The sequence below is a fragment of the Elephas maximus genome, chromosome 4 (assembly GCF_024166365.1).
Source record: "Elephas maximus indicus isolate mEleMax1 chromosome 4, mEleMax1 primary haplotype, whole genome shotgun sequence".
Classification (NCBI taxonomy): domain Eukaryota; kingdom Metazoa; phylum Chordata; class Mammalia; order Proboscidea; family Elephantidae; genus Elephas; species Elephas maximus.
Window position 1 is genome coordinate 106,028,576 of NC_064822.1, and position 17,592 is coordinate 106,046,167.

At 40.3% G+C, this 17,592-nt stretch overlaps 1 protein-coding gene across 2 annotated transcripts in view; it reads left to right on the forward strand.

The window, feature by feature from the left end:
- DIP2B (disco interacting protein 2 homolog B) overlaps positions 1 to 17,592 on the forward strand; it is a 224,275-nt gene that overhangs the window by 91,551 nt on the left and 115,132 nt on the right. For both annotated transcript variants that reach the window (XM_049883095.1, XM_049883097.1), the window contains exon 2: positions 15,842 to 15,913. In XM_049883095.1, the coding sequence (XP_049739052.1) occupies positions 15,842 to 15,913 (72 nt within the window). The remainder of the gene's footprint in view (positions 1 to 15,841; positions 15,914 to 17,592) is intronic.

Sequence of the window (17,592 nt, forward strand, 5' to 3'; positions counted from 1 at the left end):
GGTCATCAAGCCCGAGCCCCATCGTCATCCCATCATCAGTACTCCCCCAGCATCTATTCCTGTTTATCCCTCCTTCTCTCCTTTCTGGGAACCCTGGTGGTGTAGTGGTTAAGAAGTACAGCTGCTAACCTAAAAGGTCGGCAGTTTGAATCCACCAGGTGCTCCTTGGAAACCCTATGGGGCAGTTCTACTCTGTTCTGTAGGGTTGCTATGAGTTGGAATCGACGGCAACGGGTTTGGTTGGTTTTGGTCTCTCCTTTCTGAGAGGAAGATGTATCCTTAAAACCCTGCAATGCTTTCAACCTTTTGTGTATCATGATAAACACAGAAAACAGTGATATTTGTTCAGTACAGCGGTGTAAAAAGGCTGTTTGCCTTCTTAAGGCTTAGGTTCAACTGCTCCTCCAGGCTCTGCCAGGCTGCCTGAAGGGCTGAGCCTTTCCGGCATCTCCACACTCATATTGCACCCACAAATGAAGGACACACACTGCATTCAGAGCACAGGTTGGAGGTCATGGAGTCCCATCTCGGGACCTTCTTCTCCCCTATTTTTAATTAAGGGTCTTGAATTTTGAGCTGTTACCTCATTTTGTTGCTGTATTTGTCATATAGCCCTACATTGGTTTTCTCCTTTGTTCATGATAAAATCCCTATTTCTTCAAATGGGCCCAGCGCCCTGCATGATCTAGGCTCTGTCTGCATCTTCAGCCGTATCTTACGCCACTCGCCACACTGGCTTTCAGCTGCACTCCTGCCCAGCCCCATTCTACTGACTGTGTTCACAGAGGATGAACCTGCTTAGTACCACTGCAGCCCCACAGCCCGCTGCCCCCAGCTGTCTCCTGTGCTTCCTTTTTCATTTTCAAAATATTTAAACATATTCACTATTTTAGGTCTCAACTTTAATGTCACTTGCTCAGAGCAGCCTTCTCCAACTGCCCAGTCTAGGTCAGGTCCAGGGCTTGCACTTGCCTGGAGGCTTGTAAGGAACAGTGCCTGGTCCAGACGGAGCTCTCTGGAGTGGTACAGCATGGTCACCCTGGTGAAGTCTCTGTCATAGCTCTCAGCTCTCTGGACAACTTCTGTGTATCCCTTATCAAACTTCTAATTAAACAATTGTGCAGTTATTTTTTGATGTTTCTCCATGTTGGTAGAGACTATAAACTTCATGACCTTGACTGTAAATTTCTGGACCATGTCTATCTTGTTCATTGGTGGTTCAGTGGCAGAATTCTCACCTTGCATGTGGAAGACCCTGGTCCATCACCAGCCGATAGAGTAACATGATCTTGTATCTCTAAAGTAGTGCTTTGCTTGGAGTGAGTCCTTAGTACTTGTTGGTTGAATCAGTGTTTCAACCTCTTTCTAATAGCTCTTTCCTTATAGTGTATATATTTGTTAATCTTTAAGGAAAAGTCCGCCTTGACTCTGTTGCCTTCTGCATAGGACCTCATATCTTGTTTACTTTATAACAAAATACATTGAAAGAAAAAAAATCTGTTCTCGCCTTGCCTCTGATTCATTCTCTAAGTAATCTGTCTTTTTCCTTCACTGTTCCTTTGAAAATGTTCTTAACTGGGCCGCCAGTGATCTAGCTGCCAAATCCAGTGGGTATTTTTCGATCATGTTTTAGATTTCTGATGTATACACTCATCGTCTCCTTTTCTTTTTCACTCTTCCTCCTTTCTCACTATTCATTTCTGGTCTCCCAGTTGTGCCTTAACATCCTCTCTTTTTCTTCTGCTCATTCTTTAAATGTTAATTTTACCCAGGATTCCTTTTCTGGTCTTCTCTTCTCACCTTGGATTCCTTTTTGTGATAGCATTCACACCCAGAGCTTCAGTTACCACCTCCTACACTGATGAGTCCCAGCATCTGTATATCCATCCTACTGCCTGTTGGAGACCTTCCCTTGTTTTTGACTTGCCGCGTATAACAGCACCGGGCACAAGGTAGGCAGTCATTGGACATTGGCCAAAAGCAGCCTTAGCGTTCGCTTGATCCTCATTCTTACAGATGAGGAAACTGAGGCCCAGAAAAGTGTGGTGGCTTGCCCAGGATCAGAGAACTAGCTTAGAGCAGTAAGGAGAGGAAAAACCTAAGTCTTTTGACACCTGGAAGCCAAGATTTTGGTTTTATATGCCAAACATATAAAACCAAAAAACCAACCCCGTTACTGTCCGGTTGATTCTGACTCATAGGGTTGAGAATCTGTTTCCTGCCTTCACTGGAAATGTCCTTTTCACACCCACCTGAAGGAGGTGCCTATTTTGTGATCCACATGTTAGGTCAGTGGCATTGTTCTCCTGACTTCTTTATCCTTTGATTTCCAGAGCAGTATGGAATTGGCTACCAATAAAAGTCTTCATCTCTTAAAAATTTTTACTTTATTTTTGCGATTGCAAGAGGGCACACTTAGATTTTATCAGTTGTTCCTTTTACCTAGATCATTGATAAAGAATGCCTGGCAAATGTACTGTTTAATTCAAATTCAGTGATTGGTATATCACTGATAGCCTGGTTTAAAAAAATCATTCCAATGGATGCCAGAATACAGGCAGAGTAATGGATATACATAGCTGTTCTCAAGAAAAAAATGATAATACAAACTTTTTTTAGTCTCCTTATTTTCTGAGAAAAATTGAAAACTCAGGTGAAAGAAGAAACCATAGAGAAAATTAATTTCCTTCATCCCCACCCAGGAGTTTTTTCCTAGGCATTTGTGGTTTTAGCCCTAAATTAAAATTACAGCATCCATAGTTAGATGCATAATAGGGATGTTTTATTTGCATACATTTACATTTATACATTTAAACTAATCTCTACTCATTTCTTATTTAGGTATTTGTACCTGCTCTGTGATGCCTGCTTTCCTCTCTTAGACTGTCAGCTTCAAAGGCACTAACTTTGTTGATTCTTAAAGAACCTAGTGCCAAAATGTGTCTTTAGAGACACTTAATGTAGCTCCCCCCTCCGCCCCCCGCCCCAGCCTCTCTTAAAAAGAGAACCTACCAACCCAGAATTTTCTAAATTACCCTTTGAAAGATAAAGTTATTGTTAGGATTTCAGGGAGGGGATGGGACTGGGAAGTGAGTGTGTTAACCCAAACTAGTTAAGTATGTGCTCTGTGCCAGGGACTTTTAAATTTATTCTCTCCTTTAAGGCTCATCATAAGCACTCAAGGTAGAAGTTACGCCCGTTTTACCTATTACGAAACTGAGGCATGGAGTTAATAACTTGTCAAGTAGCCAGTAAATGGTAGACTCAGAGCCTAAGTGCAGTTCGGCCTCATGCTGGAATCCTTGCTTTTTTCTATTGACCAAGTTATCGCCTGGGTTCATCCTGCCCCTTGTAAACATTCAGGTCATTTGTGTAGAAAGTTTCTTATTTGCATGCATAGTTTTTCTACGTGGACAAATGAACATAACTTTTGCATGTTGATGGATTAATTTAACCAGATGCCTGATGATGAAGACAGACTTATGTTATGTAGTTCAGTTTCTCAGTGTTTTACTTTCTTGCTTTTATTTGTTTGAACTTGCTTGGTGCCTTAGGTGAAATACCATCCATAAGAAGTCATATATTTGACCTAGAAAACAGAACTGTGCAGCCAAAACAGTTCTATGATTTGAGTTTTTGGGAGAAAGCAATCTGGACTTACACTCATATTCTAGTTCTTGACATGGAAAATGTCTAGTTATTGTCCTAGATGAGGAGAGAAGACATGTACTGAGAATAGAAATGTAACTGTCCTGAAGTTGATTTCCTTGAAAATCTTTTGTAAAATTAGCAAGATTGAGTTTTAAAAAATGAGAAGATTGTATATTTTATAGGCTGCCAGTTGAAGAGTTTTGGAACTACTGATTTTTTCTCAAAAGAAGAATTAGATAAAATTGAAATTCTCACTAGGTGGGAAAAAAAAATTCATCTTCTCTCAACAGATTGAAGTATTTTAACAGAGGTTTATTTCAGGCTAAACTATGAACAAATTCTGTTCACTCTCCTTTCAGTGTAAGATGAATTCCACGTATGTGTAGAAAGAGACTACAGAGTTTTAAAAATAATTCCAGGTTTTTAATTCTTTGAAGTCCTCTTGGCCTCTTTCAGTTAAGACACAGCAAGAAGAAAAGATAGGGAAAGACAAAAGCCATAATGCCCTGTAGTGGGTTTTAGGAGTAAGACCATTGCTTTGTGTGACTATGAACTTATTTTGTGTGTTTTTATGTATCAAGCATTTTGGAAGGAGAATGTGTGGAGGAGGATGGCTGGCTACTTCATGTAATTCATAGAATTATCATTGTAAGGAGAACATGATAAAATTTATTAAAATTTTTTTCCTCTGTCTTCTGGTCAGCATCTCCTGAATATGATCCAAATCCTGTGTCTTTTTCAGTTTTACTTTAAGGTTGACCTCTTTCTTATTCTCAGCCGTATTTTTGACTCTTTCTCTATATGGATCTACTTACATTCCTTACGAAGTCCTGGTGGCGCAGTGGTTAAGAGCTATGATTGCTAACCAAAAGGTTGGCAGTTCAAATCCATCAGCTGCTCCTGGGAAACTCTGTGGGGCCGTTCTGTTGTGTCCTTTAGGGACTTGACTGCAATGGATAATTTATCCCTTAACAAACAGAAAAGCCACATTCTCCATTTGCTGAATATTTAGTAATGATGCATAATGACTTCTTGCTATTTTTTAACAGCAGTTGGACACAGTTTCCACAGTTGGCTGTCTCATTTAAAAGGTGAAAGGGATTAAACGAGACAATTCACCCAGGGCCCTGTTTGGGAGGGGAGAAGAATTTTTAATGCCTTCTGGAAAGTCATTTATATTTTGGAGTGAATCATAAAATTTGTTTAGTCCATGATGTTCATTTTATGAACAATAGCTTAGTTTTATCCTTTTACTGTATCTGATTTGGGGGCCACCTACAAATAAGTAGCAATGGACAAAGAACAATATAGAGACCCAGCTCTGTTCGAGCTGTATATCCTTAACAAGACGTTTATTTTTTCATGTCTCAATTTCTTCTTCTGTCCTGAAGGTAATGCCTTTTCTGTTTATTGAGGAGAATTTCTAGGCATATCAAATGAATTGATGTGAGAATGTTTTGAAATGTTATTTTGTAGAGGCATTTAATGAAGAGGGAAGTAGATTGATGGCCCATGAGATAAAATCAGCCCTAAGCTTCAAGCGTCTGAGGATTCCATGTTGAGATGGAAAAGATGAGGTCCTCCCTTTTGGCTGGGCCTGTGGAAACAGCAGTAGGACCAGCGTGCTGTTTGTCAGAGATTAAATTTACCACATTTATATCCTCCTGTTGTTCTAAGCATGCCACACTCTTCCAACCTGTGAACTTGATAAACTGTTTCTTCACCATCGATGTCCATCTCTCCTGACAGTCATCCTTCAAGACCCAAACCAAGAGCAACTTCTGTGAAGTCTTCTCCACTTTCTGAAGCAGAATTGATTGAAAATGAGTAAAGGATAGTATTTAGGAGTAGGGCTCTGAAGCCAAGTCTGCCTGGGTTCAAAACCTGATTATAGCACATACTATAGTGACTGTTAGCAAGTAGCTTAAACTTACCATATTTCAGTATTGTCACCTATAAACTGGGAATAATGGTAATATTACCTTAGAGGGCTGTTGTGAGGCTCTTGAAATAAGAACCGATTCATAGTAAGCCCTTGGTAAGTGTCTTTATCTATCTGTCTAATCTATTGTTATTGAATATTATAATTTTTTTATTACCATTATTTCCTTTGTACTGCCACGGTACTTTGTATATAATCTCTACTATAGCATTTGTTACTATTGTAATTATTTGTTTAGTCTGGGAACTTCTTGTTTTATTCATTTTTACTTAACACTTTGTGTGCAGTTCATTAGGTGCTCAAAAAAAAATGTTTTCCATGTGCACCCAAAGTCCCCTCAGCCATTGGCACCTCTGATTAAGTAGATCTGACTTTGAGGCAGGACTGCAATGGCATATAGGTTTTTATTTCCACTGGAGCAGAAAGGATTTATGGCTGGAGCTGCAATCCTTTTTCTCTATCTGTCAGGATTGTTCTCTGCAGTAAAAGTGATACCTCTGACTTGGTGACACTCCAGAATTTCCCAAACCCTGTGTTTATTTAGCACCTAATCGTTCAGGATGCTATGCAAGGTCATATATGAAAATTACTTAGCATTGCCCTACTTCTCTGGGAGATAAGAACCCTAAAGCAACCAACAAAAGTTGCAGTGCCTGCACAGCCAGTGAGCAGCAGAGTAAAATCAGTAAGCCACTAAGAGAATGTAGCATTAGGAGTTTATATCATATTTCTGGTGTTAGAATGAAAAGCCAGACCCAAACCAAATGTGACCCTCTCTGCAGAGCTTTCCCTTTCACCACCCAGACAGAGATCATGGTCCTTCCTTTTGTGCTCCACACTGCATTGGGTGCACGTCTATCAATGGCACTTAATTGTGGAGTGTTGTATTGTTTGTTTGCAGCTGTCTCCCCTCCCATGGTAGGTTTTCAGCAAATGTTTGTTGATAATAGTACTTCCTATAGCCCAGGCCTCATACAATACTTTTAACCACAATAAAAACCCTGTAAAGTAGATATTGTTCCCCGTTTTGCAGACACGGAAACTGAGACTTGTTGAGAGACAAAGTAAAACTTGTCTAGAGTCATGTAGTAGTCAGAAAGTGCTAAGGCTGGGCTTTAGATATGGTTCTGTCTAGTTCAGACTGTAAGTTCTTAGCCATAGTATAGTACTGTCTCACCAGTATAAATATACACTCGAATGGCTAACTAATTACGGGACTATTCTGTCTATGACCTTCTTTCTGGCCTTTAAGAGGATTTGGGCTGGCAGGCCAGCTGGCTGATTGATAGTCATTCATGCTCATTGATTCATTTATTCACTCTGTCTCTGTCAGTCTGCTTGAAGATGATTTCTGGGCTACCTGTGCCAAGCCACTTTCATTGATCCCAGGTGGTGAGAAATTGGCAATGTATTTCCTTTCTACTCTGCCCCACACAGTATTGCTCCATATGTCTGTATTAGCTCTTCAGGACTGTGGTAGTGCTGGTATAAGCGGACACTCTTGAGTCATGTGTGTCTCAGACTGCTCAGGGCTTGCCTCTTAGTTGTGTCAGTATTGTCTTTGAAGGCTGGATGCCTTCATGTCTGCAGGTGTTGCAGACCCCTGGAAGTGGCTACTGTTCTGAATATACAGGTGGGTGGAGAAATATGGCACCCTAGTGGGAGGGGAAAGCTAATCCACCCTGTATTTGTTTAATTTTCAAAAAACTTGAACAACAGGTCTAACTTCCACATATGCCATTTTAATGCAGATTTTATACAGGTATGGTTATGGCACTCCTTGTAGTTCCATATGCCAGATGGTAGAAAATCTGTCTGAGGAAGAATGCCTGTGGCGTGACTTGGTGTTTCTGAGCTCCAAGGCTCTGTGCTCTCTGTTGAGACTGCATTCTTCTCCCCCACTTTCTCATACCCTCCTCACATAATTCAGCAGAACCACCCAGCACGCTCTAGGCAAGATTCTTTAGTGTAGTAATTTCCAAAATAGCCCGATTTTTAAGACAACCATTGGAAGGTGCTTGTTAAAAATACAGATATCTGAGTCTTAATTCAGGCTTGGTGAATCACTCTCCATGGGACGGACTTGGGAAATTATACTTTTACAAGTTCCTCAGGTGATTCTTAGAGATTGGGCAAGTTTGGGAAACACTGCTTTAGTGCAGCAAAAATGACTTAAAACCACAGGTGGTGAGAATGTTTTAATTGTAAGTGGGCAGTTACAGAAATGTGGAGTACCATTCTTACTGAATTCCTTCCTTCTGTCTGGTTTTGTTGGGTTTTGTCTGGTTTTGCTTTCAAGGAACCCTGGTTGCACAGTGGTTAAGCACTTGGCTGCTAACCGAAAGGTCAGCAGTTTGAACCCACCAGTGGCTCCGAGGGAGAAAGATGTGGCAGTCTGCTTCTGTAAAGATTTATAGCCGTGGAAACCCTGTGGGGCAGTTCTCCTCTGTCCTTTGATTCGATGGCAGTGGGTTTGGTTGGTCTCGTTTTCAGGCCAAGAGATACGTCTGTATCTGGCTTGGCTTCGCTTTGACTTTTAGTGCCCCATGGTTTATATACTATTCCTCTCTTCAGGCACTCTAAGCATTGCTGTTCCAGCCACCTTTGAGGTGTAGCTGTCAAGTTTCAGTTAACTTCTGGCTCACCAAATTTCTCTCCCTGGGCCTTTCAGCTTCTGCTGAAGTGAAGACCTCTTTTCCTATCATTTCCAGTTTTCCACCCAAGTACACGTGTCTCTTTGATTTATTGTTCTTGCTCTGCCTCCATTTTTTAAAAATAATTTTTATTGTGCTTTAAGTGAAAGTTTACAAATCACGTCAGTCTCTCACACAGAAACCCATATACACCTTGCTACACACTCCCAATCACTCTCCCCTCAGTGAGACAGCCTGCTCTCTCCCTCCACTCTCTCTTTTCATGCTCTTTTCGCCAGCTTCTAACCCCCTCCACCCTCTCATCTCCCTTCTAGGCAGGAGATGTCAACATAGTCTCAAGTGTCCACCTGATCCAAGAAGCTCACTCCTCACCAGCATCCCTCTCCAACCCATTGTCCAGTCCAATCCATGTCTGAAGAGTTTCTCTGCCTCCATTTTATTCATTCGTTCAGTCACTCATTGTATTGTGCCAGGCTGTGGGCGGGCCGCAGAGATGAACAAGACACAGTCTCTGCCCTCAAGTGCTCAGTTGAGTAGGGAGACAGATGTGTAAACAAATAATTAGAATGCCATTGGTGTGCTAAGTGCTATCTTAGAAGTGTGTGCAGAATTGTAGGAGCACCGAGGAGGAAGTGACTATGGGAAGGTAGCACAGAGGAGGTGACTTATGAACAGGGTCTCGTAGTCAGAGAAATGGGGGAGGACATGTCTAAGCTACTGCCTGGCCCATCAGCTCACGTCCTCACATTTTCAGTGACGTTCAGCTTCTCTTAGGTCTTCTTGATTTCTTTGATCATTTATGAATCTGTGCTACTTGGCATGGCTGAATTAGACCCTCTTGATTGACTTCTTTCAAAACCTGAAATGGTTGGTAGCTGATTAATGTCTAGGATACCAAGTCTTTAACAGTTTGTCCCATGATCATTTACTGGTAGTGAGTGATTGAGACTCTAAGAACTGAAGAAAGTTTTAAAGGCCTTTCACTTTATCAGGTGTGTTCTCACTCAGCAGAAGTGATCTTTGTGCCCTACACGGAGTGGAGCGTGTTTGTGTGTGTGTGATATCGTTTGGGGACCTTGTTAGTGGGGCATAGAACAGGAGAATGCACCATTATTTCTTTTGTAATGAAACGCATGATTTCCTGTTTTCAGTGAAGGTTTCCTTGGTAGGCTGCTGCATCTCCCTTAGTTGTGTGCATTGGTTGAGATTACCTAGACTCTTAAAATTTCCTAATTAGAAAAGATTTGATTTTTATTTCAAAAACTGCATGTTTCTCTATTTTAATAGAGAAATCAAGATGAAGAACCATTTGTGATTAAATTTGTACAGTCTAGTAAGTAGTCATGATTGAAATTTTAGAATATTCTGTCTTGAAATAGTATATGTTTGTCGTAGAAAAATTTGAAAATACAAGCAAGTAAAAAGAAAAAAAAAACTAAAAAAAAAAAAAAATCCATAATCTTGCAAGCCATAGCTAACCACTGCTAATATTTTGATAGATAAACATCCAGATTTTTCTGTGCATACATACGTGTGCATAAAAATATTGTTGCTCCAAAAATTGAATCATACTGTGGAAACTATGTATCTTGCCTTTTTTTTTTTTACTGTAATATGTTGTAACCAATTTGTCATATTAGCATATATACAACTAAGAGCCATTCATTCTTTTGTGTGTGTGTGTGTTCGGTGAAAGTTTACACAGCAAATTACCTTCCCATTTAACAAGTTCTGTACATATTGTTCAGTGACATTGGTTGGATTTTTCTCAGTGTGTCAGCAGTCTCATTTCTGTTCTGATTGTTCTGTTTCAGTTAACCTGGCTCTCCTGCCTCCCACCTTAGCGTCTTATCTTGGCTTTAGGGTAAATGTTGACCATTTGGTCTCAAATAGATGATTTTTAAAATTATTATTATAAGGAAGAACAGTACTCTTGGGCGATATTGTTTATTTTATGAGCCAGTCTGTTATTTAGCTGAAAGGTGACCTCCAAGAGTGGTTTTGTACAAAGTTTAAAGGGTATCTCAGGGGTTTCCCTGGTCTCTAACAGTCTAGTAAGTCTGGCTTTTTTTTTTTTTTTTTTTAAAGAATTTGGTATTCTACATTTTTTCTCCCATTCTATCCAGCATCTTCTACCATGTCCCTGGTTAGGACAGTTGATAGTGGTAGCTGGGTACCATCTAATTTGTCTGGTCTCAGGATAGATGAGGTCGTGGTTCATGTAGGCTGTTAGTCCTATAGACTGGTTTCTTCTTCTTTGAGTCTTTGATTTCCTTCTTTTTCTTTTGCTCCAGATGAGTAGAGACCAATAGTCGTATCTTAGATGGCTGCTAGCAAGCTTTTAAGACCACAAATACTACTCATCAAAATAGGATGTAGAACATAAACTTTATGGACTATGTTGTGCCAATTGACTGAGTTGACAGGTGAGGCTATGGTCCTAAGCCTTCAAACCCAGTAAGCCAATCTACAAGGTGTGTGATTATGTCTAGTAAGTGTCTGTAACTGTGCCCTCATGTGCTTTATTATACGTATGAATATATATGCAACTCAAACTTAAGGTATGTACGTATGCCTACAGATATACCTATATATGTAAACATATACACATATATACCTCCTGTACACATACATGCATACATATCTACCTATGTAACCACACACATATTTTTTGGATGTAATTGCTGGTGTTGCAAAACTGAATATGTTACAGCATTTACCAATAACTTCCCTTATGGTTATGTACTTCTTAGTGTCATCATTTACCTTGGACAAGTTGTATATACTTTACTTACATTTGGTATTGCCTTTCCCATCATCAAACATAACAAAGTGTCTACTATCTAGAGAGTGCCTCTCTCTCCCATTCCTGGTAACCACTGAAGAATGTTGATTTTTGTATGTATACCTGTTTTTGTCTTTTTATAAAAGTGGAATCATACAGTATTTGTTCTTTTGTGATTCATTTCACTCAGCATGTCTTTCAAATTTATCCATGTTATGTTTCATGGGCTCATCATTATTCTTTACAAACCAAAAACAAAAACAAACCTACTGCCATCAAGTTGATTCTGACTCATAGCAACCCTACAGCTGCGTAGGATTCCATTGTATGTTAAACCACATTTGTTTAACCATTCATTCATTGGTGGGCACTGAGGTTATTCCTGTCTTTTTGCTATTGTGAATAGTGCTGCAGTGAACACAGGTGTGCATGTGTCTGCTCATGTCACTGCTATTAGATCTCTAGGGTGTATACCTAGGAGTGGGATTGCTGGGTCATAAGGTATTTCTATTTCTAGTCTTTTGAGGAAGCACCATACCATTTTCCATAGTAGTTGTACTGTTTTATAATTCCATCAGCAGTGGATAAGGCTTCCTTCCAGTCTCCTTGCAACCTCGCCAGCATTTATTGTCTTCTGTTTTTCTGATCAGTGACGTTTTCGCATGGGTGAGATGGTATCTCAGGCCATTCATTTCTTTTTTTAATTGTACTTTAGATGAAGCTTTACAGAACAAACTAGTTTCTTATTAAACAGTTAGTACATATATTGCTTTATGACATTGGTTACCAACCCCATGACGTGTCAGTACTCTTCCTCCTTGACCTTGAATTCCCTATTACCAGCTTTCCTTTTCCCTCCTACCTTCTAATCCTTGCCCCTGGGCTGGTGTGCCCCTTTAGTCTCCTTTTATCCTGTGGATCTGTCTAATCTTTGGCTAAAAGGTGAACCTCTGGGGTGACTTCATTACTGAGCTAAAAAGGTAATGAAGTCACCCCAGAGGTTCCGTAGTCTCTGGGTTTCTCCAGTCTCTGTCAGGCTAATAAGTCTGTTCTTTTTTTCTGAGTTAGAGTTTTGTTTTACATTTTTCTCCAGCCCTGTCTGGGGCCTTCTATTGTGATCCCTGTCAGAGCAGTCAGCGGTGGTAGCCAGGCACCATCTAGTTGTACTGCACTCGGTTTGGTGGCGGCCGCGGTATATGTGGTCCATTAGTCCTTTGGACTGATCTTTCCCTTGTATCTTTAGTTTTCTTCATTCCTCCTTGTTCCTGAAGGGGTGAGACAAGTGGAGTATCTTAGATGGCCACTCACAGACGCTACTCATCAAAGCAGAATGTAGAACATTTTCTTTATAAACTATGTTATGCCAATTGAGCTAGGTATTCTGTGAGACCACAGTCTCCACAGCCCTCAGCCCAGTAATTCAGTCCCTAAGGGAGTTTGGGTTTGTCCTTGGAGCTTCCATGGCCTTACCTGAACAAGCTGTGCTGGCTTCCCCAGTATCGTATACTGTCTTACCCTTCACCAAAGTTACCGCTTATCTATTGTTTGTTTAGTGTTTTTCCACTCTCCCCCCACTTAACCATCAAAGATTGTTTCTTTTTGTGTGTAAACCTTTTCATGAGTTTTTATAGTAGTGGTCTCATACAATATTTGTCCTTTCGTGATTGACTTATTTCACTCAGAATAATGTCCTCCAGATTCATCCACGTTGTGAGATGCTTTGCAGATTGATCATTGTTCTTTATCGTTGCGTAGTATTCCATTGTGTATATGTACCATAGTGTGTTTATCCATTCCTCTCTTGATGGGCATCTAGGTTGTTTGCATCTTTTTGCTATTTTGAACAGTGCAGTGAACATGGGTGTGTGCATATGTCCATTTGTGTGAGGCTCATATTTCTCTAGGATATAGTCCTAGGAGTGAGATTGCTGAATCATATGGTATTTCTGTTTGTAGCTTTCTAAGGAAGTGCCATATCGTTTTCCAAAATGGTTGTACCATTTTGCATCCCCACCATCAGTACTTAAGAGTTCCAATCTCCCCGCAGCCTCTCCAACATTTGTTATTTTCTGTTTTTTTTTTTTGTATTTGTTCAAGCCATTCATTCTTGATGAAAAAAAAAAAAACTTTTATTTTTGAGAATGTGCAAATTATGTAAGTTTTTTAAATCAAACTCAATTAAAGTGTATAAAACAAAGGGAAAACCCCCCATAGCCCTATCCCCAATGATAAACATTAATTTGGTATATAGTCTTCCAGACTATTTTCTATGTACATACAAACATTTATTACTTTTTTTTTTTTTAAAACAAATTTAGGTCATACAATACCTACTGTTCTGTAGCTTGCCTTTTATGTTTAATATAAATGTCTTCCTGTGCCAGTACATAAGGAATAACTGTATATTATTCTCTAACATAGATCAGAGTTTCTGAACCTCAACACTATAGACAATTGGGGCTAGGCAATTCTTTGTTGTGGGGATGTTCTGTGCATTACAGGATGCTTAGCAGCATCCCTAGCCTGTACCTCCTAGATGCCAGTAGCATCCCCTCCCCCAGTTGTGACAACGAAAAATGTCTCAGACATTGTCAGATATACCCTTGGGGGCAAAATAGCTTCCGGTAAAGAGCTACTGATATAGATGGTCTATAATTTATGCATTTATATTGCTTCTAGCTATTTCACTACAAACAATGGGGCAGGAAATATCCTGATACTGATTTTTGTACACCTGTGTGAGTATTATTACTGAATAAATTCCTAAAAGTGCAATTGCATAACTATAATTTTGATAGGAGTTGCCAGATTACTCCAAAAAGATTATATCAATTTATTTTTCAACTATATCTTGATAATTCCAAGTATTTTTTCCACATGAATTCCATATATGCAACGGTTGATTGGGCACTTCCTCTTGTGTGTCTCACAGGCCTGTCCTAAGTTCAGTTCTTTTCTTCTGTGTACCCACCAAAAATGCACCTCTTGGTTATTTCTCTGTTAAATAACATCACCATCCACCTGGTTGCTCAAGCCAGATACCTTCCTCTCCCCCCCACATCCAGCCAGTCAGCAAATCCTATCCAGTGGTTCTCCCTAGTGTCTCTTTTAATTCCTTCACTTATTTCCATCTTGTCTACCAACCACTCTCTCTAATCCAAGCCACTACCAGCTCTTGCCCAGATCACTGTGGCAGCATTGGGACAACAGCTAGACTCTCTGGCTTCTAGTCTTGGTTCCTTCCAGCCCATTCTTCCAGGAAGAGCGGCAGTGCTGCGGACAGATATGCGAATTGTACTCCTCTGCCTAGCCCTTCAGTGAGCCCTGCTTCCTGTCTAAATCAAATATGATCAGTTGGATGCCAAGGCCCACAACAGCTGGCATTCATCATCCTTGATTGCAAATTTCTGTGTTCTTCAAAATATTCTTTTCTCTCCCACCAATTGATTTTATAATGCGTAAATGTTATGAATTTGAATTTAATTGTTATACTAAGTTGTGACTTCTGTCATGTAACGCTTCATTTTACATAAAGGTTTCTCTGATTAAAAAAAAAATTATTTTTTTGGAAAACGGTGCTCTACCAAGTCACTTCATCAAATATTTATTCCCCCAGTTTTGAATTACTCATTCTCCCTCGAATGTGCTGTTGTTCCTCTGCATTTTCTTTTCCTTTTAACCCTGCTCTCTACCTGTCCATTTGCTACCCTTTCTTTGGTACCTAGGGCATTTCTTGCCACTGCAACCACACATTTTCCCTGTTAATCTTGTTTCTCATTATGGCATTGTATTATTTTCTGTGTGCCTCATGTGTACTTTTTAACTTAACCTGGTGGAAAAGACAGGCGTGTACACAAATAATCTGCCACCACCAGTTACAGAAGTGGGTTTCATAGGGTTTTCACCGACTGATTTTTTAGAAGTAGATTGCCAGGCCTTTCTCCCACTGCACTGTGAGTAGCCTTTCAGTTAGCAACTAAGTGTGTTAACCATTTTACTACTCAGGGAGTCCATACAGATAACACAAACCAGTAGACCTAGGGGAGAGGGTGTGGGAATTTCAGCCTCAATTTCCAGCACAGTTGTTAGGGCGCAGATGGACATTTTAAATACCCTAACCCAGTGCCTAAACCTTCACTTACCTGTTTAACTAGACTTTTGATATTATGTGGTTCTAGGGTCGCCATGGAGCCCTGGTGGCACAGTTGTTAAGAGATTGGCTGCTAACCAAAAGTCAGCAGTTTGAATCCGCCAGCTGCTCCTCGGAAACTATGGAGCATTTCTGCTCTGTCCTGTAGAGTTGCTTTGAGTCAGAATCAACTCAATGGCAATGGGTTTTAGGGACACCGTGAGTTGGAATTGACTTGATGGCAGTGGGTTTGGTTTTTTTGGTATGTATAGCAATATAATTGAACATCTCCTAAGTCACTTATACTCATTTGGTCAAAGTAAAACTTTGGAGAGAAACTCATTGTCTGCCAGCTTTGCAGCATTCCATTTTGGGATATTTTAAATACCAAAGAAACTAGGGGCGCCTAGGAACTTGGAAATCTCTGTCATGGTATGCAGTATATTGCTATGCTAGATTGGTTGGTTTCGGGACAAGCTCTCCAATTTTCCATAAGAAGTTTGCTCCAAGCTTGTGGGAAATCACACATAGCAGAATCCTTGGCAAAAACCCATACTTTTTTTTTTTTCCCCTTCTATGTGTAGTACTTCTATAACAATCTGTAATTAATTTTATTTTTACAGTGGACTACCACAGAGTGAGTATAATGCGTAATCTATTTCTGTTTTCTGCTATTTTAGGGGACATCACACAGAAGGGATATGAAAAGAAAAGGTCAAAACTCCTGTCTCCTTACATCCCACAGACACAAGGTAGGCAATGAGAAATGGTTTTAACTTATTCAGTATTTTTACACCAAAAAGATGCTGTCTTACGAGAGATCTATCTTTTGTTTGTTCCTGTTTTTTCCTCCCTTCCTCACCAAGGGAGGGAAAAAACGGAAGGAAATAAAAGAGGAAGCGAAGCTTAGTTGAGCATCTGCTGTGTGCTACTGCCTTTGCTGTTAGTTGCCGATAGGCACTTTTTAAATACCCAAGGTCATCAAATCATTTACATGGGTAGTGTGTGAATGATTCTGTGTGTAACTGAGATGGCTCAGTGGCAGAAGATGCCAGGCCATGGGGACACTGCATCTTCTTGATGCCTGAGCATGGACTATGACGGAGAGGAGCAAGGGGAGCAAAGGTAAGAAGGAAGGACAGATTCAGCATTGCAAGGCAACCCAGGGATTGGAGTACTTGAAGATTTAGGGTAAGAACCCGAAATAAACTTTTAAATTAATTCACAGCCAGACTTACTCCGTCTATAAGGAGACTGACACATTCTTTATGTATCAGAAAGTCCTGTGTCACTTGGTGCTTGATTCCAAAGAGTTTGCTCTAGCCTTTGCCTCTAGGCAAAACTGTCTCTAACTCATCATATTTTTGAAGTTATTCAGATTCTAGAATTTCCTTTGATAACCTGTTTCTGCCTCAGTCACCTTTACTATAAGGAATTCTTTTTCCTTATTTCTAACAAAACTGCCCCCCCACTCCCTGCAATCAAAGTCTATTTCTATGAGCATGTCCTTTGTGGAGCTATTTGCTTTTATTACTGAATTTCGAATACCATGAGGACTTTGTATTCCCCACTGTTCTAATGTCAAGCCTTGCACATGATATATAGTCTGTAAATATTTGTTGAATGAATAATGGGATAAATAAATGACTAACGGTGATAAACCAGTATATTTCACTGAGGTCCTTATTTTATTTCCTTCGTTATTATTCTTGGAGATTCCTCCCTGCAAAAACCGGTAGATCGGTATAGTGACAGCCAATTTAAATATCTTAATGAAGAGATGGATGTGGAAATGAATTGAGAGAGAAGAGAGAGAAATTGGGCCAGTGGCAGCTAATGAAAAGCCAGCTGTTGCTGAGCGAGGCATTACAGAGTTGGGGGACGGGGAGTGATTGGCTGCTTAGTGGTGGATCTGGCCCACGCCTCTGAAGGCCCAGAGATTTACTTTAGTCCCTGTGTGCAGAGGCAATCAGATCCTCAGAGAATAACTCAGTAAGGAATGTAACTATAAAAAAGACCATGATCTGTCTGTTATCTGTTGTCAGGCTACATAGAAATTCAGTTGTGTTTTAAAGCCAGTTATCAGTTTTCTCTGAGAAATGACGGAGACACACTCAAGAGTGTATGGTCAGCACATTCTTGTCCCATTGGCCGGCCTACATGGGGAGCCAAATCGTAAATGTGCTTTTGAGTACGGATTTGATGAATCAGGCATTTAATTGAAATAGGCTGAAAGAATGTGGCATATCCATCTCCCACTAGGGGTGGTGGTCTTGCAGATGACCTCACAGGAAAAACAGGAGCCATTTGATGGCAGCTCCTTCAACCAGATGTCAAACTTGCCACATCTGTGCCCATCCATGTTTACCCCCTTCCTTCTGGTTAAAAAGGTGATCTCTCTGTCCTATCGAAGGACAGTCCTTCCACCTGT